The following is a 13,362-nucleotide window of genomic DNA, read 5'->3' on the forward strand; positions in this document are numbered from 1 at the left end:
AGGTAAGATATGATTCTGTTCATTACTTCTGGGCATAATGATACTGCATTTCAGCTTACATTCGAGGGTAAAGACTTTAAACTTTAACTTCTTTAACCTTATTCTATCCCCTACATAAGGTGAGAACTGGTTACCTCTGGAGCCAACTCTTCCTGCCAAGAATTTAAGACCCTCCACATCCTGTCCCTAGGATGAATGATAAGAAATCAAATACAGGGTCTTCCATAAAACAATCATGCCAGTACCAGCCGATATCCAACAGTTTAACATGCCCTAGGCACTGGGCTAAGCATTTTTAAAGAGTCATAGTAATAACAACAGCAGCAAGGATGATAATAGCTGATGTGTACTGAGTATCTAGCTGGTGCCAGGCACTATCTTAAACACTTTATTTTTCGCATGGGCAGGCACCAGAAATTGAACCCTGGTCTCCAGTATGGCAGGTAAGAATTCTGCCTGCTGAGCCGCTGTGGCCCACCCTATTCTAAACACTTTTAAAGTATTTGTCAAGGTAGTTGGAAGTTAAACAACTTGCTTAAGGTCAGGACACAGATTATAAGTGGCAGTGCCAGGGTTCAAACTGGGTGGTTTAAACTCCAAAGCCCATGCTCTTGACCAGAGTGCTGTATGATCTCTGTATATACTGGCATTTAATATCCAAACAACTCTTTGACAGAGATACTCCATTGTCCTCCATTTCCACATAAGAAAATCCAAATTCAGAAGGGTGAATTAACTTGCCCAAGGTCACACAGCTAAGTGAGAGACAGAGCCTATGATCTTATTCACTCCGCAAATGGCCTATGAAGACCCTGTCTGTGGAAGGCCCCCTACCTTTGTAGTGCACAAGCCTTATCTGATGGTTATTTGAAGGGCACAGTTTAAGATTCTGTGGTTTGGATTTATTTTTTTTGGAGTGTGGTATGAAGGAGTACCTGTTCCTCAGGGAGGACAGCTGGCTGACCAGCCATGATTTAGCTTTTGGAATTTGTCAGTGTCCTCCAGACAAAGACCACCAGAAGTACACCTACAGTTAAAACAAATTTGGGTTTACTGACTCACTGCAATGAGGGTGATATACACCATAGGGAGCTATGGGGTGTCTCAACAAGAGAATGCTAGAAAGGACTTCTTAAAGGATTTGGACTCGTGTTAGGTGACCTGTGGGAAGGGTTCAAGGAAGTGAATTTTTGCTTTGGATTAGATACTGCCAGGAAGTTGGGATAATTCTATGTTTGGGATCTTAATAAATATATCTTAATAAGAAGAAGGAACACTGGGCTGAAACTAAAACTGTGACTAATAAAGAAGCAGTTGTTACTCATATTAGCCAGGACAGGAGGAAGGCAGGTCATGTTTGTGGTTTGGGCAATGTTCATGTTTTGTCTGTGTTCAGACATGATTATGAAGGGGTCCTGTTTGTGTCTTGATTTAGCAGGTCACAGAATGACCTTGGCTGATGTCACTCATCTGTGAAACTGTTGATGTTCAACTGGAGAACACCAAGTCCCAGCTTGTGAGTACCAGGCCACTCCGAGTTATTAGGGGCAGCGTTTCTCATTCTCATTTTGTAGGACTTTTCCAGGTGCTAGAATCGTAAAGCCTCTCCAAACTGTGACATGCAGTGATTTTTTTTTTTTTTTTTTTGAATATGACTGCTTCTTAAATAGTAGCTATTGGTCTGTTGTGAAGATAACAATCTAGGTCCTGATGTTGGTCAGGAAAACCAAGTAGCTGGAAAAGCAACTGTGTTTATGCTCAGATTGTCCAGCAGCTTTATTTTTCATGTCCTACCTGTCATCAGGTCAAACAAGTATTTACATTTTCAAAGTTTTTTAAAGCAAAAAGGAAGCAAATTTAACTAGGCATCTACCATGTCCCAGACACTGTGCAAGGAGTCTTTACACATATTATCCTACTACCCTGCAAGAGGGAATTGCAATTTACAAGTGAGGATCAGAGGCCTTGAGATATCCAGGCATGTGCCCAAGTCCCCCTGGGGGTAGATGGTAGAGCTGGGATTTGAATCCAGGTCCATCTGAAAGCAAAGCCCATGCTCTACATAATCCGGAATGCACGCTTAATCAGAGGTGTCTCGTAAGCCACATCAATAGAGCAGGATTTCCCTTCTTCGGCATTTGACTTCCCCACTGTCCACAGAGTACAAAGAGAAAGCTGAGAGCCACACTCACAAGCAGACCACAGAATGTTACCTCGGATTACCTTAGGTTACTGCCCACGAAAAAAATACACCTTTATTTATGTATATACAAATACTTATATATATATATATATAAATATACACATACATATTTTATAAACACACAAACACACATATACGTACAAATACTTGCACACACACACAGAGTTGACACCTCACCTATCTGGAATTCAGCTATGCAGCGCCCTCATCTATCCGGAACACAGCCGAGAAACAAGGAAGTAAGCAAAAAAGGCATCTGAGCAGCCAGATTAGATGTGTAAAAAGTCCATGCACTAAAGCTCATGCACTTAACTCCTAGGAGACACCTAAGTTCCCCAACTAAGAGCTTATTTACTGTGATATTATACCCAATTCTAAAAAGTTGGGTCCAATGGGAAGGCTGTTAACAGCAAAAATGACAGACAACAGTTTAACAGCAAGATATGAGGAAATCATATAAGAAGTGGACACACAAACCCTGGGGCCATTTAATGTAGGGGCACCTCAGTCAGCTCGGAGAACACACCTGCATCACAGCAGTACAGTATCAAAACTACTTTTAATTAGGCAATACCCTATGGCGCCAATGTGTGTACATTTTGTTCATTAGATTGTGTTAATGAAAGGTGGAGCATTATGTTTTGGAAAGAGTTCCATCTCATATATTTAAAAATAAGAATCTTGTGTGAAGAGTTAAAGTGGTTACTGGTGATCTACAGAATTTAGGCCTGCAAACCTCAAAGGAGCAGGCCCAATGTCTTACTTTTCTAAATCTGAATCCCTTTTGGCTAGATGGACAAGTTCCAGTTCTCCACAGGCCTCACCACTCCCTATTGTGTACTATTTGACTGTCCACACATTTGTGTTACTTTCAGGGCTTAGAGGCATTTGAGTTTGGGCCCTTTAGTGTGAATCCTTAGCTCCCTGGGAAATCAGGTTTACGGAACAATATTCTCTCTTGTGGAATCCAAGGAGCAGCATTAGAGTATTTGAATTTGATTCTATTTTCCTTCCCTCTTTGATCAATCCATTCCAACTAGATGAATGGATTTTTCCTTTTGTAAGATTGAAGCATGGTGCTACAAGATCATAATTATAAACAGGATGAATCAGGATATTCCTTTACAGATCCTGAAACAGACATGGAACTGGCAAGAAGAGCTCAAAGCTAAATGAGGTGCCTCAGTCATTGTCCCTGCTTCTGCACACCAAGAATAAAAAAAAAAAAGACAGTGAGAGATCGGTCACACAGTAACATCACAGCACACCTTCCCTCTACCAAACTCAGCGCTTGGTTGTCTGTTTTTAAACAGGAAGTATCCATCATTCTATGTGGACAGCCTGGCTAACTGGACATGTGGAGTTTTAACGTTACCTGGCATGGCATCCATGGAAATATAGGGCTCAAATGGAATGGGCTTCTTCCTGTTACGTGTGATTAAGAAGACGCCGAGGAATGCAATGAGACACCTGAAGGAAGGAGATAAGGGAGGGAGAGGTATAAGGCCCAGAGGTTGGGGAGTAATGCTTTCAAACCCAGATGGTGAGGAAAAGGTAAAACAAAGCTTGCAGGCTGCAGAGGAGGGTTCACTGCTGAGCAGACATCAGAGGCTGCTGGGCCCAAGTTCAGCAGGAAGCAGCATTACTAGTTGAATAACAATAGTGTGTGCAGCCCTGGATCCCCTATGCTCTGCAGTAGACTTAATCAAAATAAATTAGGTATTCCCTTGCAAAACTGCCAAGGTACTTTACTTCAACTGAGCCAGTATTCTCAGAACCTTGCCTTAAAAATGTGGAGTTTTCCCGGTGCCTGCCCATGTTAAAAAAAAAAAAAATGTGGAGTTTTTGTAAATTAAAAAAAGTCTTTTATGATCTGAATTCAACCAATACAGAAATATAGCAGGTAAAACAGTAAAAATTGGGAAGTCCCTGTACTCCACCAGGTGGGTGTGTATTCTTCAGTGTTGTTTTTTTTTTTATCGTTTCTTTTCCCTATAGCTTATAAAGGCAAGCACACTTTCTAAAAACTTGAGATATAATTTACATGCAGTAAAATGCACAAACCTTAATAAGTTTGTAGCTTCATGAATTTCACTTGTGCATTCATCACTCAGGTCAAGCCAGGAAACCTATCTCACCATGCCCCCACCCCAGGAAGTTTCCTTGTGTACATCCCCAATCAAAGCCAACTCATCCCCAGAGCTATTCTTACTTCTATCATGAATTAGTTTTGCCTTTTCTTGGAACTTCTTGTAAGTCAGATCATACTGTACTCTTTTGTGTCTGGTGTGTTTCATTCAATAAAATATCTTTTAAGATTTACTCATTTTATTTTGGGTATTAGTAGTTCATTATTTTTAATTGTCATGTAGAATTCCATTGTCTGAACATACTACAATTTGTTTTTCTAAATGAGGTGCCTCAGCCATTGTCCCTGACTCTGCACACCAAGAATAAAAAAAAAAATTCTTATTTGGGCCTATTATGAATAAAGTTGCAATAAATATTCTTATATAGTCATTTTGTCAACATATGCACTCATTTCCTTTGGGTATACATCTAGAAGTGGAACTGCTAGATCATATATTAGGCCACACAAAAAAATTAGTTCGCAACTTCTTTTTCATTTAATTTTTCCAGACATGGTTCTATGTCAGTACCTACCAACTGGCCTCAATTTTTCAAAATGGCAACATGATACTTCATTATACAGCTTTACTAAAATTTATTTAAACTGCATTCTAGTGTTGGGTATTTAAATTGCTTCTGTTTTGCTAATACCAATAATTAAAAAATTGATAGTCATACATGTGTATTTTTGTGTCCCCATTCAAGAAGTTTTTTTTTCCAGGATAAATGATAAGAAATGGGATACTGGATCAAAAAGTATGCTCACTTAAAATTTTTATTGTCATTGTCAAATTGTCCTCTGCCATTCAAGTACCACTTACAGAGTAGCAGAGGGCTAGCAGAGGGCTAGTTTCCTCATTCTCTCGCCAACATGCAATATTATCAATTCTGTTAAGTTTTTGCAAAATATGTGAAAAATGGTATCTCATGTACCCTCAATATACATTTTTTATGTGAGGTGAAGTTGAGTCTTTTTGTATTGAAATGTGGCGTTTTAAAAATGACAAGGAGATTAAAGCTCAAATGAGGAGAAAGGGGAGGGTGAAATGCTCACCCCTGGAGACAAGGCTCTAAACCTGTAGCCTTCCTGGCTCTAAAGGATTTACCTTAGTGTTAGAAGCACTACTAGGGAGAGAGGCAGCCTGCCTTGGAAGTCCACATGCAATGCCTTGCGGCAGCAGGCAAAAGGAACTCACCCCAGTGCAAACATGCAGATGTGTAGCGTGTCCTCCCCGATAAAGTCCAGGTAAAATATCGCACCTGCAGCAGCACATAACAGAAAATGCTGGTGAGCTGTTTTCAAATCACTTACTGGCCTTTCTGTCTAGGATTTGGCTAAACTCGCTTCCCTGCAGCAAACCAAAATGATAACAAAATATTACGACTGTGCCTGGTTAAAATATTAGAAGAATAGAAAAAAAGCCATTTGGGAAACAGATTTTTTTCCCCCAGTTTCTCTTCCTATCTTTATCTTTATTCTTTTATTTTGAAATAATTTTAGACTCACAGAAAGAACACAGATTTCCCACATACCTTTCACCCAGCTGCCCCCAGTGATATCTTACATAACCATGGTACCGTTATCAAAACCAGGAAATACATGAATAAACAATACTATTATCTAAAGCACTAAGCTTATTAGGATTTCACCAGTTTTTACATGCCCTCCTTTCTCCATCTTTCTTAAGATGGATAAACAGGTCTTTCATTAAATAGAGTTTTCTAACCTCATGTGGGCAGATGTCAAGTCTACAGGTCCATCCCCATGGCATGGGCCTGCCACCTGCTCTCTGCAGCCACCTCTGCCTGGACATGGGGTTTGCTTTTCCTTTCAACTTTGACTAGCTTTCAATCTTCTTGACCACGATTCTTGACCATGCTTCCATCGCATCAGGATAGCTTCTGGCTGTGCTGGGTCAATGCTTCCCACCCCGTACACTCACAGCACAGACCCTCGAAGGTCTCTGTGGCCTGCTTGGCCCTACCTCTGTGAACAGGAACTGGGGCAGCGCTACACTAAAGTGCAGTACAAAGCATGGGGCTTTACACCCAGGCCTTCTTCAAAGGGAGGCACATTGCCTACTATTTGCCTTTTTGCTCTGAAGATTTTAGTTATCATTGCCATTAAAAAACTCTGATATATTTGCATTCTCTGAAGACATGGGGTAAAAGAAAAGGGTAAATATCAATAATGATCATTTATTAAACACCTACTATGTTGCAGATGATTCACATACTCATGATCCCTAATAATTACAGAGAAGAGAGTTGTGGCCACTTGCCCAATGAGGACTGTGGAGCCAGCCAGAAGATAATGAAGCAAACTGTTAGAGAAACCTTGTTGAAGACCCCTTTGGAGTAGGGGATATATGAATTAAGTTTATTGCAATGCTAGGAGGTAAGTGATATCACTCTCATTTTATGAACGTGGAATGGAGGCTCAGAGAAGGTGAGTGATTTGCCCAGAGCCACAAAGCTAGTAAATATCAGTGCTGGGATGCAGACCCAGGTCTGTCTGGCTTTAAAGCCTGCATTTTCATCACGAAACCATAAATGACTCTCACCGGCAGAATTGGTCTAACAGAGTGGTGCCTCCTCTGCTCTGCACTGGGATATGGTCCCTGCTGCTAAGGTAGAAGACAGAAATATAGCAGCTGGCCACACTTACCTGCTGTGATAGCAACAGTTGTAGACAGAATGTAGCCCACACTGGCAATTAAAGAGGAGTCGTACATCTGTGAGGCTTGACTTAAAAACCTTCAATACAAAAGCACAGCAGTCAGTGGGCTGTCAGAATATCAGAAATGCTAAGGTGAAAGCTGACATGAGACATGAAGATGACCCATGAAGCAGCATGGCTTGCAAGGGTTTTGCACAAATGCTATCTTGATGTCTTGGGGCACTGTTTATCTCTGGGTCTGGGGGCCCGCTCTGCTCCCATTCTTCCCGAAGGCATGGAGCCTGAGACCCAGCCCCCAAGCACTAGGAAACCATGCCTTCCTGGCCTCACACCTTTGACTGCATGGTGTTCCTACCTGGACCGCCCTTCTCCTCACCCCTGCTCCCCTGACCCCCCATCTCAGAAGAGCCAATTCTAGGTCACTTGTTCCAAGACCCTTGTTGGCTCTTATCATATTCTGCCTAGAGTCGGCATTGTTTTTTTAAATGAATGTTTTTAATCAGTTCAACAATAATAGGATCTCTGCAATAAATATAGAAAAAAAAAAGAAAAAACTAGAGTAATTTCTAATCTATCTAGAGATAAACACTACTAGATTTTCAGTATATATATTTTTATCCTTTCTCTGTATAGCACTTAGTTATTACTGTATAGCTGCTTCTATCATAACATGCTTCCTTCATACCCAGGACTCAGTCACCACTAAGTGTTAAAGTCTTTGTACTCAGCTGTCAGCCCATGAGCGTGTGAGCACCTGGGAAGCAGGGAATGGGTGATGGAGAAGCCTTTCTTGAAACTTCATCTCTGTAACCCCTGCAGTGCTTGGCACAGAGCCTTGCACTTGTCAGGGGCTCAATGGTGATGACTAGAATTGTTGTAGGAGGACAAAAAGGAATAATTATCAAAATAGTAATAGTAACAGCAATAATCGCAAAATAAGCTAATATTTACTGGGTACTCTCCTGGGGCCTTGCTGAGCTTTATGGGGTCTTCTGGGTAGGGGCTGTTGTTACTCTCCTTTGCAGTTGAAGAATCTGAGTCTTAGAGAATCTGAACACAAAGCGTAGAGCAGAGTGGTGAGGGGTATGGGCTGGGGAGCCAGAGGCCTGGGTTTAAATCTCAGCTCCACCTCTTCCTGGTCTGCTATTGAGGTAGAGCACTTCCCATGTGCAAAATGGGGATAGTATCATAGACATCAAAGGGGTGTGGCAGTGAGGCTTGAATGATGTTCATGGAAAGCACCAAGCACAGAGCCGGGCTCATGCTGCACACCCAGTCGACAGCAGTTACTCTCCTGGTCAGCAGTGAGCCCGTGCTGGGCGCCTGCTCCTCCTGTGAGTTAGCATCACACGCCATGCTGAATGCTATGTAATTCATTCCCCTGTACCTATTGTGTACAATATTCACGGAGCGCTTACTTTGTTCCAGGTCTCTGCTGGGCACCAGGACTCAGATGTGAAAGAGCCCAAGTTCTACCCTCAGGGAATTCCCAGCCCAGTGTGGGAAGCCAGGTAAGTCAGTTTGCACAGCCAAACCTCAGTATTGCTGCTTTTTATTATTTCTCATGCTTATAGAGAGAAAGAGCACTTCACTCTCCTCCTTGAGATTTGTGAGAGAATTCTTGAGGACAAGAAAGGACAACTTTTTGTTTTCTATCTAGACAAAGCGGTGCCTCCTGGGGACTGCACAGCTTCCTCTGAAGTCCCTGAAAAGACGCCTGCCTTGAAGAAGGGAAGTGTGGCTGCCTCTGGTCACGTATTTCTCATGTTCTGAAGCCATGGGAGAGAAGACATTCCCTCCGAGATTTCATCTTTCAAGTGGTACAGAGCCCCTCCACATTATAACTTCACAAATTAGCAGTGCTTCTCTCTCTCACCATGCAGGCGAAACCCCAGTGGTATGTTTGTTTGAATGTTCTGTGCTTCCTGTGGCTTCAAAACCAAATGTAATCAGGCCCAGAAAATGGAAGAGACCCGCCTAGGGAGGCCCAGCAGGGAAGAATTTGCAACTCACGTGGCTTGGTAGACAGCGGTTGCCACCATGCACACAAACATCACGTAGAAGATGGGGTAGTCGAGCTGCAGATTTCCTTGTATGGACAAGACGAGCATCCCAGCCACGGCCTTGACCGTCACCACTGTCATTGAACCTGCAGGTGGTAAGCAAGTTTGCCCCAGGGAAGTGGAGCGAGTTAGACCCTGGAAGTCCGTCTGTAACACAGAGGACATGGTGAAAAAGACAGGGGGGAACACAGGCACATTCAACCTGGCAGATCTCAACAGTGAGAAGATGCTGTTAGCATTGGATCTTTTGTACTTCCCCCAGGGACTGGCCATTATCTGTGCTAATACCTCAACGAAGAGAGACAAAGCAACCATCACCAAGTATTTCCAAATGTCGCTTCTAAATTCTACCAAAAGTGGGCAACGGCAGTCTGTGTCTCCAAATCCCAGAGTGCCTAGCATCATGCCTAGCATGTGGTGGGAGAGCAAAGCAAACTGAGAACAGATAAAGAGCTTCTTCATTTGAGCATCATTCTCATGGCAATCACAGGACGATGTCCTGTGTAAACAGCTTAGTTTTGCTTTTTCCAATGCTCACTCGTTTTTTTTTTTTACATGGGCAGGCACCGGGAACCGAACCCAGGTCCTCGGGCATGGCAGGCAAGCACTCTTATCTGCTGAGCCACCGTGGCCCACCCTCACTCATTTTTAAAAAACATTTATTTAGACCAGAAGTCTCCAAGCATTTTGGAAAGCTCACCCCCATGCATATGTACATACACTTTCAATGTGTTTATTTTAAAATTATATTCATACAATTCTGTTTTTACATGATAGGCACATTACAAAACACATAGGGAATATAATTTAAATGGTAAATATTAAAATAAATAAAAGTTCTAATATTTTCTTCTCATATACCTCATTGGACCATCTGCTCACCTCACTCTGGGGACCAAGGTTTTATCAAATGGTACAGAAATCACTTCTCATTGTCAGATCCTCCTGCCCAAAGAGGGGTTAAAAGAAACAACCCCCAAGGAGGGAAACATGAAGTACCTTGCCCTGGTTGATCTCTTTTGCTTTCCTGTTTTTTCTCAGGCTCTGCTTATTTTGTTTTCTCCTGCCAACAGTGCTCACACACATTCTGCTCGGCTGGGACACCCATTACTTCGACCACGGTTCTTACACATCAGAGCCATTTAGGACAAGCATTCTCCTCGGGTGTTCCATGTTAGTAAGAATAGGACGGACAACCTTTGGGGACCTTGATTCTCCAATTTCTCCCATGGAATGAAGAACTGATGAAACATGGATCAAAAAAACTATGCCCAGTCAACGAAGTCAGTCATAAAAGACCATTTATTTTATAATTCCAGCTGTATGAAATGTCCAACAGACAAATCTATACAGACAAAGTAGATTAGCTATTCCCAGAGGCTGGGAAAAGGAAGTAATTGGGAATAACTGCTAATGGTTCAAAATTTCTCTAGGGGATGACAAAATATACTAAAATTAGATTATGATGATAGTTGTACAGCTATGTGAATACAATAAAAACCACTGAACTGTATACTTTAAACATATAAACTTAATGTTATGTAAATTATATCTCAAAGAGCTGTTTAGAAAAAATACAGGCATACCTTGTTTTGTTATGCTTCGCTTTACTGCACTTCAAATATTGTGGGTTTTTTGTTGTTTTATAAATTGAAGGTCTGTGGCAACCCTGAGTTGAACATGTCTGTGGCACTATTTTTCCAACTGCACCTGCTCACTTTGTATCTGTGTCACAGCTTGATAATTCTTGCAATATTTCCAACATTTTCATTATTATTATGTTATGATGATCTGTGATCTTTGAATATAATAATTTGTTCTGGGGTGCCACAAGTCATGCCCATATAATATGGTGAACTTAATTCAATAAATGTGTGTTCTGACTGCTCCACTGACCAGCTGTTTCTCATCTCTATCCCTCACCTAAGGCCTCCCTATTCCCTGAGAAACAGCAGAACTGAAATTAGGCCACTTTAATAACCCTACAACGGCCTCTATGTGTTCAAGTGAAACAAAGAGTCTCCTGTCTCTCACTTTAAATCAAAAGCTAGAAACAATTAGGCATAGTGAGGAGCATGTTGAAAGCCAAAATAGAAGAAAGCTAAGCCTCGTTATGCCAGTTAGCCAAGCTGTGCATGCAGAGGAAAAGTTCTTGAAGGAAATTAAAAGAGCTCATCCAGTTAATACATGGATCATAAAGCAAAACAGCCTTATTGCTGATATGGAGACAGTTTTAATGGTCTGGAGAGACGATCAAACCAGCCACAACATTCCCTTAAGACAAAACCCAATCCTGAGCAAGGCCCTAACTCTTTTTAATTCCATGAAGGCTGAGAGAGATGAGGAAGCTGTAGAAGAAAAATCTGAAGCTAGCACAGGTTGGTCCATGAGGTTTAAAGAAACATCTCCATAATGTAAAAGTGCAAGATGAAGCAGTAAGTACTGATGTAAAAGCTGTAGCAAATTATCCAGAAGATCTAGACAAGATAATTGATGAAGATAGCTACACAAAACAAAAGATTTTCAATGTAGATGAAACATCCTTATGTTGGAGACAGTAGCCACCTAGGACTTTCACAGCTAGAGAGAAGTCAATGCCTAGCTTCAAAGCTTCCAAGGACAGGCTGACACTCTTATTAGGGGCTAATGCAGCTGGTGACTTTCAGTTGAAGTCAATGCTCATTTACCATTTCAAAAATTCTACTCTGCTTATGCCCTATATGGGACAAGAAAGCCCTGATGACAGCCCATCTGTTTATAACAAGGTTTACCGAATATTTGAAACCCACTGCTGAAAACTATTGCTCAGAAAAAAAGATTCCTATCAAAATATCACTGCTCATTTATAATGTGCCTAGTCACCCAAGAGCTCTGATAGAGATGTACAATGAGATCAATGCTGTTTTCATGCCTGGTAACACAACATCCATTCTGCAGCCCATAGATCAAGGAATCATTTCAACTTTTAAGTCTTATTATTTAAGAAATACATTTCGTAAGGCTATAGTTGCCATAGATAAGTGATTCCTCTGATGGATCTGGGCAAAGAAAACTGAAAATCTTCTGGAAAGGATTCACCATTCTAGATGCCATTAAGAACATTAATGATTCATGGGAGGAGGTCAAAATATCAACATTAACAGGAGTTTGGAAGAAGTTGATTCCAGTCCTCATGGATGGCTTTAAGGGGTTCAAGACTTTAGTGGAGAAAGAAACTGTAGATGTGGTGGAAATAGCAAGAGAACTAGAATTAGAAGTGGCACCGGAAAATGTGAATGAATTGCTGCAATCTCATGACAAAACTTTAACAGATGGGGAGTTGCTTCTCATTGATGAGCAAAGAGAGTGGTTTCTTGAGATGGAATCTACTCCTGGTAAAGATGCTATGAACGTTACTGAAATGACAACAAAAGATTTAGAATATTACATAACCTAGATAAAGCAGTGGCAGAGTTTGAGATGACTGACTTTAATTTTGAAGAAAGTGAAGTTCTACTGTGGGTAAATGCTATAGATGCATTCCCTGTGTGTAATTATCTAAGGATACTTTCTGTCTTCATGAGGGGAAACCAGAGGAGGCAAGGATGATGGCTGGGTTGCTGTCAGATTCTTCCTAGGAGATGGTACTAGGCTGATGCCAGCCTGTGTGATAATTTAGGACTCAGTAACCCTCCAGGATGCGGCTATGAACTTCACCCAGGAGGAACAGACTTTGCTGAATCAAAGACAGAGAAATCTCTACAGAGAAGTGCTGCTGGAGAACTACAAGAACGTGGTCACACTAGATTTGGACTTGCAACTTAAAACCATAGTGTAAGCACCTCAGCAAGATATTTGTGGGGATAAAGCTTCCAGTGGAATACAACTGGAGAAAAGTCACACTGAGAGAAATTTCATGACTGTAAGCAATGTGGAAAAGCCTTCAGTGAATATTTATGCCTTGAGACTCACATGAGAATTTGCATGAGAAAGCATTTAAGGGTAATCAACATGGAAAAGCCTTCAGAAAGAGTTCTGTCTGTACTTTGAACAAAGGAACTCATGTTGGGAAGAAGCCTGAGTGCTATCAATGTGCAAATCTTATGTCAGCTTCCAAATGAAATTGTGCACCAAAAAACTCATACAAAAAAGTTATATGAATGTAAGAACTGTGGAAAGGCCTTTACTAACCATTCAACTCTTAAGACACATGTGAGATCACACATTAGGAAAAAAAACATGTATGTAAGGAATGTGCAAAAGCTTTCACTAATTCCTTACACCTTATAGAACATGTAAAAATTCAC

General features: G+C 41.3%; 1 protein-coding gene across 3 annotated transcripts in view; it reads right to left on the reverse strand.

Moving 5' to 3' along the window:
• NIPAL3 (NIPA like domain containing 3) overlaps positions 1-13,362 on the reverse strand; it is an 81,067-nt gene that overhangs the window by 7,003 nt on the left and 60,702 nt on the right. For all 3 annotated transcript variants that reach the window (XM_077150819.1, XM_077150816.1, XM_077150817.1), the window contains 4 exons: positions 9,027-9,162; positions 7,002-7,090; positions 5,530-5,593; positions 3,579-3,673 (listed from right to left, as the gene is read on the reverse strand). In XM_077150819.1, the coding sequence (XP_077006934.1) occupies positions 3,579-3,673; positions 5,530-5,593; positions 7,002-7,090; positions 9,027-9,162 (384 nt within the window). The remainder of the gene's footprint in view (positions 1-3,578; positions 3,674-5,529; positions 5,594-7,001; positions 7,091-9,026; positions 9,163-13,362) is intronic.

The sequence above is a fragment of the Tamandua tetradactyla genome, chromosome 2, assembly GCF_023851605.1.
Source record: "Tamandua tetradactyla isolate mTamTet1 chromosome 2, mTamTet1.pri, whole genome shotgun sequence".
In the NCBI taxonomy this organism is placed as follows: domain Eukaryota; kingdom Metazoa; phylum Chordata; class Mammalia; order Pilosa; family Myrmecophagidae; genus Tamandua; species Tamandua tetradactyla.